The 13,789-nt window shown below is 33.0% G+C and overlaps 1 protein-coding gene across 5 annotated transcripts in view; it reads right to left on the minus strand.

Annotated features, from left to right (window-relative positions):
- The window catches only part of PHIP (pleckstrin homology domain interacting protein), a 128,407-nt gene that overhangs the window by 55,590 nt on the left and 59,028 nt on the right, over window positions 1–13,789 (minus strand). For all 5 annotated transcript variants that reach the window (XM_027550985.1, XM_027550984.1, XM_027550982.1 and 2 more), the window contains exons 14-16: window positions 13,519–13,672; window positions 13,000–13,134; window positions 369–497 (exon numbers count right to left, since the gene is read on the minus strand). In XM_027550985.1, the coding sequence (XP_027406786.1) occupies window positions 369–497; window positions 13,000–13,134; window positions 13,519–13,672 (418 nt within the window). The remainder of the gene's footprint in view (window positions 1–368; window positions 498–12,999; window positions 13,135–13,518; window positions 13,673–13,789) is intronic.

The following is a 13,789-nucleotide window of genomic DNA, read 5'->3' on the forward strand; positions in this document are numbered from 1 at the left end:
AGGATCTTTATTTTTTAAAAATTAGCTACCATCAAAGTAGGCCATACATTTTTTGAGAACCACATAAAAGCCACAAAATTGTACCCAGATAAATGTATATTATCCACGTAAGTAAAACATTTTACATAATTTCAACAAATCCCTCTATGAACATCTCCCATATATATATATATGATATATCTTATATACCCCAACCTAAGAACTGCTATCTAGATTGTTCTAGCTGGCTAAGTAAAAGTTATTTTTTCTGAAATATAAAAATTATAACTTCCCTCCATGAAATATAATCCCTATACATCTATGGATTTAAAAGCAAGCAAACAAACAATTATAAGGAATAGATATATAGAGGCATCATCATACTCTACCTTGTCATATTTGCTACTGGAGCCAAAGCCAAAAATTAAAAGATGTCCATGAGAGTCTGTGCATGCAAAATGCTGACCATCAGGAGAGCATTTGCAGTCAAATACTGCACCATGTCCTTGGCCTTCAATCTGAAATGTATTTAACCAACAATCAGAAAACTGCCATTAAAATATAAAGAAGTGATTGGTGACTATTATTACTAAAATTCTATGGTAAAAGATATTTAAGTATATATCCTATTGAAGTAAAGATAAAACACAGTATAGTACAAAATTTGTGAATATTCATGAAAAGTGCCAGATTAAAAGCCTCGAAAACCAATGTATTAGCTTTATCCATAGACCAGACACAAGTCAGGAAACAGAACACCACCATTCTCCCCCACCCATAGAATTCTGCTTCATGTCTTTAACCCAGATTTAAAACGTAATTGCACCTTACAGTCCATCTTATCTGTATTTAATCAAGCCGTTTCAGCAAAGGCTGACAATGTGGAGTAACTGTAGTGATTTTTGTAACTCTTGAAGTAATAGCCAGAGATCACTGCTCACAAGACACTAAATTTTTATTTTTGGTAATAAATTCCCTTGATGGTCTGACTCATTTTTTAAATGGTGAATTTCAAAGGTTAAAGAAAAGGTTTTTTTTACCTGATAATTGTTTTCTGTTTTCCAGTTCCATTAATCCAGAACGAATGGGTTTCTCCCTGCAACCTGTCAATCAAACAGAGGTGGCCAATCACCACTCTGAATTTTTTGCTCTCAGTGCTTCTTCAGACTATGTTCCAGTTGAAAACTTCTTTAGCAGTGTTCTGAAAGAGTAAAAATTCTACCCTATCTAAAGCACATCTAGGGACTGAATTTCAGAAAACAACTAAAATAGGGAGTTGACTCCCTAACAAATAACAACTAAGGATGATTTTCAACAAATGTGACTGGATTTCTGGATTAGCAGAATCGGAACACACACACATTATCAGGTAAGAAATACCTCCTCTCTGTTCCGGTATCCACTGATCTAGAACAAATTGAGTTTCATTAGTAATATCCCCAAATCCCAGTAAATGCTTGGAAAAGAGAGAAGTGGTAATTTTCTGTAGTGTTAAAAATATGGCATAGGGATGAATGTATAGTTCACCAAGTACAGAATGAAATTAAATCTCAGAAGAATAGTTGACTTCTCACAGAAGAACAGTTGACTTCTCGAGGCAAGTTTGCATTCTGGTCAAAAGAGAAAATGTTCTAAAAGGAAGGGCTCTGCCTAAGAAGTTTCCACAGTACAACAAACAGGTTTATTTACTTCATAAAGAAAACTGGTTTTTCCTCTGGCTTGTTGAAAAGAAGGAATGAGGACACTGGTGCTTACTAATGCTGTTTTAAATGGTGATAATAATGGAAAAGCAATAACTTTCCTTAAAATTTAATCACATGAAAGAAACTTGGTGAAACAATCTATGTCTAATACACTAAAAGATATACATGAAAGCAAGAAAATGAATGAGTGAAACAGGATCATTTCCTGGTTGTGAAGAATCCTGGAGGATAAGATAACAGAGGGAAAGAACTGATTCTAACTCTCCTTTAAAACTATTCAAAACTGAGAAAGAGAAGAACTACTTCTCCAAATCAGCCTAAGTGTGTTAGTAGCCAGACAGCTTTGTATTTTCTACAACATGAAAGGCTACAAGTAGAAATGACTGGATTCACATCTCTATTTTTCAGTGCTGTCTAGGGAAATAAAATGTTACAGGAACTGTTATAAATGCATAACTAATCACACGAACAAAGTTTACCTCCAAATAGAATTTTACTAAGAGGATCAAGACCAAAGAATTAAAAATGTCTTCATCATGTGTTGTGATATTTTATTTGCCTCAATTCCTTCAAAATTTCATAGACGACAAAAAGAAAACAAACCAAAAACCCCAACTACTCTATAAATCTTACATAATAAATGCTTCCAATTCTAAGTATGCAGTAGAACAGAGGAAGAAAAAGATCTGCAAGTCTGACTCAGCAATGCTAAAGGATATCTGACAGACACTCCTACGTATAGCATCCTTCATATAACATTTAGGCAATCCTGCTCTACATTTTTCTTTTGGGGTGCTTGGAGGGAAGTTGTCACAAGGATTAATCAACCCTATATCCGTGCTATCTACCAATGTTTACAGTTAGGAGAAGATCTCTAAAAGAATACTTGGGAGAGGTGAACTTTCAAAAAAGGAAAGAAAAAAATAGCAATCCTATTGAAGATCACTGTTTTCTTATACAGTAACACATGCCATTATGAATATGGCACAATGGTACTGATTTTCTTGGGATAAGCCATCTGTATAACTCCAGAGTTATGGAGAATATGAAATTGTATTTCAAAAGTACATTATTTGGATTAACTATTCATTAAAGAAAATAGATCTGCTCTATTTACAAACCAATTAGAAAAGGTGCCCATCACCATCTTATTTAAAATGCCAAATTTATCTTTAGGAAAAGGTCCTCAGATAATAAACAATTCTAACTACAAAATGCCGTCTAGGCTTTCTAGTTGAAACAAAGTAGGAAAATATTTTCCTAATAATTAAATAGGGCTTTCCCAGGTGGTGCAGTGGTTAAGAAATCCACCTAACAACGCAGGAGACAAAAGAGATGTGGGTTTGATCCCTGGGTCTGGAAGAATCTCTGAGGAGGAAATGGCGAACCACTCCAGTATTCTTGCCTGGGAAATTCCACTGATAAAGGGGCCTGGCAGGCTACAGTCCATGGGCTCGCAAAAGAGTTGGACATGATGGAGTGCACACACACACATATATAACTAAATATACTCTAGCTATTTTTATGATTTATGCTATGATTAACTATGCCAACCACAAAAAAGAGTTCAATACTTCTCTCTGAAAAGAAATCTTTTTCAGATTCTTCTTAAACTAGGGTCAGAATATGTATGATTAAGAATACTTAAAAAATTTAATAATAAAGGCAGTGTTGGAATATGCATGTTTAACTAGAAATCAATGAGACCTACATTCAAAAATCAAATGGGAGAAAATAAGTTTCCTTTCTATTCATATTAAAGCTATAAAGTTAAATGAAGCTATATTATGCATCAACTATACTTCAATTAAAAAATATATTTAAGAAATATTAATGCTCAACAGAGTAAGTCAACATAAAATTTAATATTACATATACTTATTTTAGTACTTATAATCATGCTCTAATAAGTTTAAAAACAGAAAAGAAAAAGAAAACCACCAAATTTTCAAAATAAGTAAAGTTTAGATGAACTATTCCCCTAATAATATCAAGCATGCTTGCTACACACTATGGGACATACGTAAACAAAGACCACACAATAAAACTCATACTAGCTGAGAAAATCAATGCGACAATATTTACTTATTAAAGCAAAAACTTAAAGAACAGGAGTTGAACTATGCGAAGGATATTTTGTTCTGTTTTTTTTTAAAGTAAAAGATGAAAAGATCAGAAGTTAAAATGACTCCTTTGTAGGAAAATTCTCATACTGACTGAAGGATTCTGGAAATATTTTCAAGAAAGGAGCAGCACAATCTTGTTAGAGGCTTATATTAAACTTGGAAAAAATTAAATCGATATAAAAACTTATAAATTAAGAGCTTTGATGATGACAGAACTGTCATATTTGATGAAGAATGTTGTTGTTTTAGTTGCTAAGTTGTGTCCGACTCTTTTGCAACCCCTGGACGGTAGCCGTCCATGCTCCTCTGTCCATGGGATTTCCCAGGCAAGAATACTGGAATGGGTGGGTTGCCATTTCCTTCTCCAGAGGATCATCCTGTCCCAGGGATCAAACCCAAGTCTCCTGCATGGAAAGGTGGATTCTTACCACTGAGTTAACAGGAAGCCCTTAATGAAGAATACTAATACCCTTTTCAAGGCAGAATACAATCCAGAACTTCTAACATAATTCTTGTGAAGTAGAAAGATGAAATTTAAAGGACACAGAAGAGTGAGGCCCAAGAATGAGAAGACCTCTCCTCTAGTAATGGATTCATCACTTAGTATCTCTGGGAAATGACAGGGATCATTTAAATGATCACTAGAGTCCTACCCAATTCTAAAATCCTTTACACCTAATTTTCAAGAAGTGGAAGAATTGGATAATCTGGAAATGAGGTACCCTAAAAGCACCAGGATGCAGACTAAAATTACAGGGTCTAGGTTACATCAACTGTGAGAAACACATACAGAGATGTACAAGAAGTATGAATTCCTAAAGGAACTCAATCAGGATGGTTAAAATATGGGCTTTCTTAGGCAGAATCATCTTAATGGAATTACCCCAAGTCTATGACCAGGGTCTATTTTTGGGTGGCTCAGATGGTAAAGAATCCACCTGCAACGCAGGAGACCCAGGTTCGAGACCCAGGTTCGATCCCCAGGTTGGGAAGATCCCCTGGAGAAGTGACTGGCTACTCACTCTAGTATTTCCCTCATAGCTCAGTTGGAAAAGAATATGCTTGCAATGCAAGAGACCTGGGTTCGATTCCTGGGTCGGGAAGATCCCCTGGAGAAGGAAATGGCAATCCACTCCTGTATTCCTGCCCGGAAAATCCCATGGACAGAGGAGCCTGGCAGGCTCCAGTCCACGGGGTCCCAAAGAGTCAGACACAACTGAGCAACTAACATTTTCACTTTAAAATATATCATTTTTAAAAAATATACTATTGATTAGAAGAGAACAAGTATCTTACCTAGAAAATACTCCACAATTTAAAATTATGAATTTTTAAAAATACCCTAATACTTTTATGAGATAGACTCATAGCCCAAGAATCAAACAGCTGAGAAACTAAATTTATGCTAAGAATTACCTGTAGAAATGGAGAAGGAAATGGCAACCCACTCCGGTACTCTTGCCTGGAAAATCCCATGGATGGAGAAGCCTGTAGGCTATAATCTATGGTAGGCTATAGTCTATGGGGTCACAAAGAGTCAGACATGACTGAGCAATTTCACTTTCACTTTCACCTGTAGAAAGCCCTTCCTTATGTTTAAAGAACCTTTAAAGCTTATCAACCCAGAAAAGAATAAACTTAATTAAGAATGTGCATGAGATACTGGAGACAGACGCTGTCATACCTATGATTAAAATATGCTTTGGTCACCTTCTAACTACAACTATAGTTAAGTGTAAATAAATAATATATCTTAAGGGAAACTATCACACTCCAATGATCCAGGTATCAAATTACTTTAAAAGATTACTTCTAAATATTTACTTTAACACTGAAAATTCTTTAATTAATGGCAACATTATTACATATGAATTAAAAATAGCTATTTAGAATAAATGGCTCCAAGATAAATAAGTTAATATAAAAAAGAAAACTGTTGTAACTGGCTTGATAAAACCAGTAAATATATAAAAGAGATTTTGAGGAATTCTAACATTCACCAAAAGAAAAATATATTACCAAAATAAATAACTCATTTTCAAATTTAACACTATTTTGTTTACCCATATTCTGATTTCTCTGAGGAAGTAAAATTCTTAATCAAGTCCTTCTTGAAATTTATTCTCTTCCTCTGGCCTCTCTGACACAATAATAGCATACTGTCTTTACAACACACTTTCTAGAGACTAATGTCTTCCCCATTCTGCTAAACATGTTCAAGGGTTGACCCTTAAACAATGAAGGAGATGAGGGCTGCCAAACCTCTGCACAAAAAATCCACATATAACTTATAGCAGCCCTGCATATATGCAGTTTCTCTATCCCAACAGTCTGCACTGTATGGATTCAACTAACCACAGATTCTAGGGTAGTACACCGTAGTATTTATGAATGAAAAAATCTGCACATAAGTGGACCTGCACAGCTCAAGCCAATGTTGTTCAAGCATCAACTGTACTTCTAAACGTTTAAACCTGCTACACTGTCCTCTCTGTCTCTATGAGTTAAGACAGTGTTCTTCTACATGGAAGAGCATAGTTCTTTCTCTCTATAACTAGCCTTTCCAAGTAGTCTATCTCCAGTGCTGGCTGTCCATTAACACAAAGATAGCCCAACACTATGTCACAACATATGAAAATATCAGTTTTCTTCTACATCTTTCCTATTTCCATTAATAGTATTATTGTTGTCAAGATTACATAAGCTCAACACTCTCCACACATTAAGTTTTGTTACTCTCTAGCTCTAACCTTTTTATCATCACAAAACACCAAGTCTTACATAATTTTCTTTCACAAATTTACTACCCATTCCTACAATATTTCATTATGATTTCACTGATGAAAGCAGATTTCCACCTATCCAATTTCATACCTGAAATACTACCACTGGCAACCAACCTATTTTTCTCTTAAGTTTTTGGAATATAAAGTAATTTATAAATTAATTTACCAATTAACTCACACTAGGTTAAATATTATGTTTACAAGTAATATGAGGGTACCAACAAGCCACTTCACTTTATGTTTTTCGTTTTATTACCCATTTTTCAAAATCTATTCCAGAAAAACTTTCTAAATTACTCTATGAACATGTCTTTAACATTTTTTATTTGGTTACTGATGTATTTCTCTTACTTCTTCCTCCTCTGACCATTCACCCTGAAGTGATCCTCATATCCTTAGATGTACCAATTATCTTTCCTCATAAGCTATCTATCATTTCTAACTATTTAGCTACCTTTACCTTTTCAGGTATATTTTCTCTCTCCAAAAACTGCAGCAAGGTGGAGTAAAAAGACAAAAAGAGGGACGAAGTCTACATTTTGTGCTTATGTACAAAATAAGCACTCCAATATCTGCTAATCAAAGTGGTTATACCTGCATATTCACATTCTATGATTTCATATACTTTCCCTTATAACTATCAAATCTCAAATATCCCTGTGATAGCAAATCATGAAACACATCAAAAAATTACTATGTAGAAGTAATTCACCAAATAGAGTATGACAAGCTAGAGACAAGTTCACATTCATGGCGACAAATTTTAAGATATGTTTTTCATACCAAGATATAGATGAGAAAGAGAAAGACAGAATCAAAAAAATCCCAGAAATCTGAAAGAAAATGACAATAACTAAAGTTTATAATCAGAAGATTGAAGGTAATTTCTTATGCAGAGAGGCTGAAACAAAGACTGGAAGCATAAAAAGTTCTTTTAACAAACAGAGTACAAGTATATGATATCTTGTTAGATGACAGGTAGTGAGGTAAGAGCAAAGGACGGAGAAAAAAAGGAAAAAGATGAAGGAAGAGAGAGGAAGAGAAAGGTCTTAAAATCTTGATTCACAAGAGAACACAATATGAGATACACCTATTTCAAGCTTATTTCTCCCTTTCCTAGATACATGTAGCTACAATTATCCAAAACTAAAACAGAAGTCACACTGAGAACATGTTAATGTCAGAAGTATGCATGTGCAAAAATTCTGAGTGGTGGATTGGCAGCCTCTGCTTGTTTGGAACGTTGCAAGGAGAAATACATTGTTCTGGATTAGTGGACACTGGAACATTTTTTTAAAAAATCTCTTAAGTAAAAGAAAGGTTAACAATTATATAAATAAGGAAAATTTGATTACATAAATGAAAACTGTTATTTGGAATTTACCCAGTAAACAACAAAAGCAAAGCAAAACTCAAATTCAGTAAAATTGCTTTCTAGCCAGAGACATTGTACTCTTCAATATCAAAACCAGACAAAGAGCAAAAATTAGAGCTTTGAAAAACATTATAGAAATAGAAAGATATGAAAAGACAGACAGACAAAGCTAGAACAGAAATAGAGAGAAGAGTGCAGAAAAGATACAGCAGAAGTGCCAGACATACAACGTAAGCTACTAAAATGGGATCTACAAATTCCAAATGTCCTAGTACTAAGAAATTTCAAAGTCTCTTTTCCTATCTTTACATATCAACGTAATATTCATTTAGTTAAAGTTGTACTTAAAACTTAGCTGTACTGTAATAACTTAAAGGGGTATAAAAACAACTCTGTTTTTAGGAACATTTATGGTCATATTAAAACTTCTAAACTTGCCTATCTCTTTCAGAGAATGGGGAATATTACAAAAGCCCTCAACTTTAGTTAAGAGTTTGTACACATTTTCAAGTTATTTGGAGGATTAATTTATCTGCCTCTTCACATTTAATAGAACTTTAGAGCCTCTTAACTAGAATTCAGAACAACCCTTATCAAAACAAGATAAAGTTTATCTCCTGCCACTGCCAAAGACAAAATGTGGGCTTGCTCAACTCTGTGCAATTAGTTTGAAATAGTCTTACTATCAACCTTCAATAAAATATCCCACAATACTCAAGCTTTGCCCAGAATACTTAAGTTACATAGGATCTGTTCAGCTGAAATATGAATAACTGACTAAGTTTTTAGATGAACATAAATAAGTAAAGCTTAAGGCCTAGAATTAGTATTTTTTTGTTGTTTTTCTTTGAAAAATAAAGTTATCTCATGTTAATCTTCTCTTCAGCTTCTTTCTCTGGTTCTTTAAAAACACAAAAGGGCTCAAACTTTCCGCCTTACACAGTATGCTTTTTCAACAAATACTTTTAAAGTTTATGTTAAGATTATTTTATTTTTAGTTAAAAGAGGAAACAGAGGGGCAGGAGAGAGCGGAGCATGTATTGTCTATTCCATTTTGTCCTGAGTTAAACCATCTCACTCATCTTAGAAGTAACAAAAACAAACCCAACACACACCCCTTCAAGTGCTTTTATCATGCAGATCCTCTATTAAGAGGAAAGCTAGCAATAAAAGTAAGGAAAATAACCCCATCAGTTTTTCTAGACAATACCACCAGCAAGTTGAGAATCTATTTATAAGATTTTGAAATAAGTTAGGGAATTATGTAAGCAGACAAGGAATTAAAACATTTTTATCTCAATTCTCAATCTTAAATCTTTTAATCTGTTTACAGATTTAGGTGGTCTTAAAAAGATTTTAAAAACTGCTTGATACAGAAAAAAAAAAAGAATTAGAATATTTATCTGAAGGATAGCATGTGCCATACTAAAATGTTTTCTTATTTTAAAATCTATTACCTTTATTAATAAATTTGTTAAATTATAATTATGTGAAATGTGGATTTTTAAAGATAGTTTGAAGATATAAGATTTTTTACTTAAAAAAATTTTTTTAAATTTTTCTTAACAGGCGAGAAAAGGGCAGTAAAATGCTGATTAATACAAAATAATTATTTGTCACATGATTTCATTACATTTTGTAAAGGTATAAATTTCAAGTACAAAATTCAAAGCAGTAGTCTCAAAATATACTTGATATTTTTAAGAATTTGTATACAGAAATTTTGTTCTTTTAAAGGTACAACTTACATCCCTTATTTTCTGGCTTGATGGAAAATTCTAAGCTTCAATTTTGAAACTCACATGAAACAGTACTTAATGTCAACACTTTGTGTTAACTTTTACCATTTCTAGTCTAAAAATGGGGTATACTCCACTAGAATTATTCATCCTTTAAATCATCCAAGGCCCTATAATGAGTCCCTCTACATGGTGTTCAAAAAGTGTTTAGTAAATTGAACTTATGATCTAATACAATTAAATACATACAATTTAATACCATGGATTGAATTTGTACTTGTCAACTTTTATGTTATTTTAGTAACTCAAAAACTTACTGATTAGCTACACACAGCCAAAGATTATAACTATAGCCAAAACTCAACATTCATGATAGCAGATAGTGAACACAAGCTTCTACTTCTCCCTCAAATGGTTTTTATTTTCTTAATAGCAATGCTGGATGCTTTATCTTCTATCTGCCTATAGATTAAAAAAAAAAATGAAATAAACAAAGGAGTGAAGAGCAAAAAGTAGGGCACTTAGATACCTTATAAATTAAGAGACAAGAAAAAACCATCAAGCTAAATAATAAGATCTCAAAAGATCTACCTCAAACCTATCATTATGAAAATATTTTCCTTCTGGAAATATTACTAACTGGACATAGCTGGAAGTTAGCTATATATAAACAACCAACCGTAACTAGAGACAGCATAGCATTAAGAACACATTAGCAGGGGACAAAAAACATGGGTTTAAACTCCAAGTGCCCATATGATAGCTTAGTGATCTGGGTAAACGTGGGCAAATCACTTCATCTCTGTACAGTTTCTCCATTCATAAAACCAATAACAATAAAACCTACCCCAATTATATTGAGAGGTTTCATGAGACCCAAATGAGGTATTACGCATTTTGGAAGTAGAAATACTTTAGAAGCTGTAAACATCATGCAAAAAGTTAAAAGGAATATCTGTATTTTAACAAAATGAAGGGTAGCTCAAGTTCCAGTTTTTTAAATGCAAGGTATTTTAACCCTTTTTAAAAAGCCTATTTCTTTTCTCATAGTTTGAAGATTCTATAGATATCATCCAATTCTATTATAAAAATCTGTTTCTTCCATCCTTTATAGGCTTTTTTCTATCTTATTCATAGAAAGAACAGGAAAATAGCTTTATCTAAAACTCTTATTAAATAAATAATACGTTTTAAGGCAGTAATGAAACTAACCCCTTGCCTAATTTCAGAGTATATAACATAATATGGCTGACTTCTACTCCTGGTTATATCACTAACTTCTAATGGTCTAAGAGCAAGTCACTTCAAACTTAAGAAGCTGTAATTCTTGATCTATGGACAAGGTGGAGTATTATTGTGATCAACTTACCTGATGAGGAAAAATTCACCTTCATAACTGAAAGGTGAGAGTAATATTCAAGTATGAGAGAAACCTTTCCCTCCACACTCTACTAATACATCAGAGATCTTTGAAAATATGAAACTAACATGTGTAGCCCACAATTTGTGTTCATTTGAAGATATAAAGGCAAACTGAGACAGGACTTCCTTATTTGACAGAGATGTTCCAAAAAGGAGCAAATCAGAAACAGAAGGACAGAGAAGGAGAGAAGAAAAAATTCTTCACGCGCATAATTAAGGATTTACTTTTTAAAAAATTCTCCTCTATATACATAATCACAAAGGAAATCCATCTATCACTAACATTTGTAATCTAAATAATTAACACTTTTAGGAAAGAATCTGACCAATCTTATATCTTACCTTATGAAGACTAAGGCATATTGACAACAGCTACAATTAATTTCTTCACTGATAAAAATTTCTTTCCTATTCTGCTTATTACACAGAAGTAACTTTACAATGATTATCAATCAAGTAGAGTGTCACTTTTATGAAAAATTTCACAAGCCATTATATTTTACAAATGACTGGTTTTGTCAAATAGTTTTTTTGCAAAATAATTCTGGTTATACACATATTAATGCTATTGCTTTATGATTTATTACTAGAGGGTTTTATGATTGATTTTTTAATTTAATCATATTAAAATAGTAGGCATATGCCTGCCTTTTTGTTTGCTTTGCTCAAAGGCATCCCTAATATATGGTAAGGGACAAAAAAAAAATGTCTAGGTACACAAAGTCAGCATCTGAGGGGCATTTCTGCCTTTAGAGAGTAGTTAGAGGTGTGAAATACTGCACATTACGTTTTATATTTTTAAACCACTGCAACTTAAATACTCAGCAGAAAACGTCAAATATCCATTTAAGAAACAAAATGTATTAGTATACTGTATTGGTGTTTTTCCTTCTGGCTTACTTCACTCTGTATAATAGGCTCCAGTTTCATCCACCTCATTAGAACTGATTCAAATGTATTCTTTTTAATGATATTTGGCAAAACTAATACAATTATGTAAAGTTTAAAAATAAAATAAAATAAAATAAAAAGAATAACAGGAAAAAAAAGTTAAAGCTATTTTATAAAATAAAACAAGAAACAATTTAAAAAAAAAAAGAAAGAAACAAAATGTAGAGGGTAAAAGGGCTTAACCCAAAGAAATATCTGCTGCTGCTGCTGCTGCTGCTAAGTCGCTTCAGTCGTGTCCTACTCTGTGCGACCCCATAGATGGCAGCCCACCAGGCTCCCCCGTCCCTGGGATTCTCTAGGCAAGAACACTGGAGTGGGCTGCCATTTCCTTCTCCAATGCATGAAAGTGAAAAGTGAAAGTGAAGTCGCTCAGTCGTATCCGACCCTTAGCGACATCATGGATTGCAGCCTACCAGGCTCCTCCGTCCACGGGATTTTCCAGGCAAGAGTACTGGAGTGGGGTGCCATTGCCTTCATACCATATTGATAAAAGGCAAGAAGACCTGTTTCTTTGGCTTTAATTTAAAATTGATATATCTGAATCAAATTCTGTTGTACTGGAGGACTGCTGATAAAATACAATGACACAGTATTTATTTATAATTTCTTCACATGGTTTTTGAAACATTTTTCTTATCTATATTGTCATTTCATACTTGTTAGTTTTTCCAAGTTTCACTATTAAAACTATTTCAAAAACTAAACTAGTTATATCACAATAAACAGGTATTGTAATATAAGCAATTTTATTTTAAATTTAGCATTTAATAAAAGTATGGAATAAATAACTTTTTTGAAACTTAAGGTGAAAATGTCTGCCCCAATTCTTAAATGGATTTCCTTTGTGATATGCAGGGGACCTGTATTAACAACTCCCAAAATCTTTAACAGCTATCAAATGAAGAGACTGATAATTACCATATTAAAATAAGATCGAATTTTGACTCCTCTTGCCAGATCCCACACTATCACATTTCCATCATGACCAGCAGAAAACAGAACTCTTGGATCAAATGGGTGTGGCTCAAGAACAAATACCTCATCTTCATGACCCTGAAATATTTTATAAATGTCAAAGAATTATAAATATTAAAAGATAAAAAAAAATTCAAACAAACACCAATATGACATTTCTGTAAATGGTAAAAATCTTCAAATTTATCAAATGTATAATAAAAAAGCTGAGCTAAAATCACTGTCCAGGGATTTGCTATCATCGAGTGAAACCTGAGAATACTATTTACTGATCCAGCCCTGAATATTAAAAAAAATAGCTAGATCTACATTTCCAAGCTAAACGTGTTTACCTGCATTTTAAAATTATTTCCATTCTCCCAAAAAGACCTGTTAGCCAGCAAGTAAGAGATTTAACAAAAGTATTCTATTTTACAACCAGCTTCAGTTTATACCAAATAAAAATTAAGTCTTTTTTCTCACCATCAGGACATGAATTAGTTGACCGGTGTAAGAATTCCAAACTTTCAAAGTCATGTTATTAACTGCAGTTATGACTGTATTGTCATGTCGATCCCATGCTACCATAGTTACTTTCATTTTTGTGATTTTATCTTCTATTCCTTGAAGGTTTTGGCTGAAAGTGATGGAAGCAGTATTTGTTTACAATGATATTATTTATTAAAATATCAGCATGACAAAACCTAAATGTATTTCCTTAGTTTACATTCGTTAATATGGATAACTATTACCT

This window comes from Bos indicus x Bos taurus, chromosome 9, assembly GCF_003369695.1.
Source record: "Bos indicus x Bos taurus breed Angus x Brahman F1 hybrid chromosome 9, Bos_hybrid_MaternalHap_v2.0, whole genome shotgun sequence".
NCBI classification, from domain to species: Eukaryota; Metazoa; Chordata; class Mammalia; order Artiodactyla; family Bovidae; genus Bos; species Bos indicus x Bos taurus.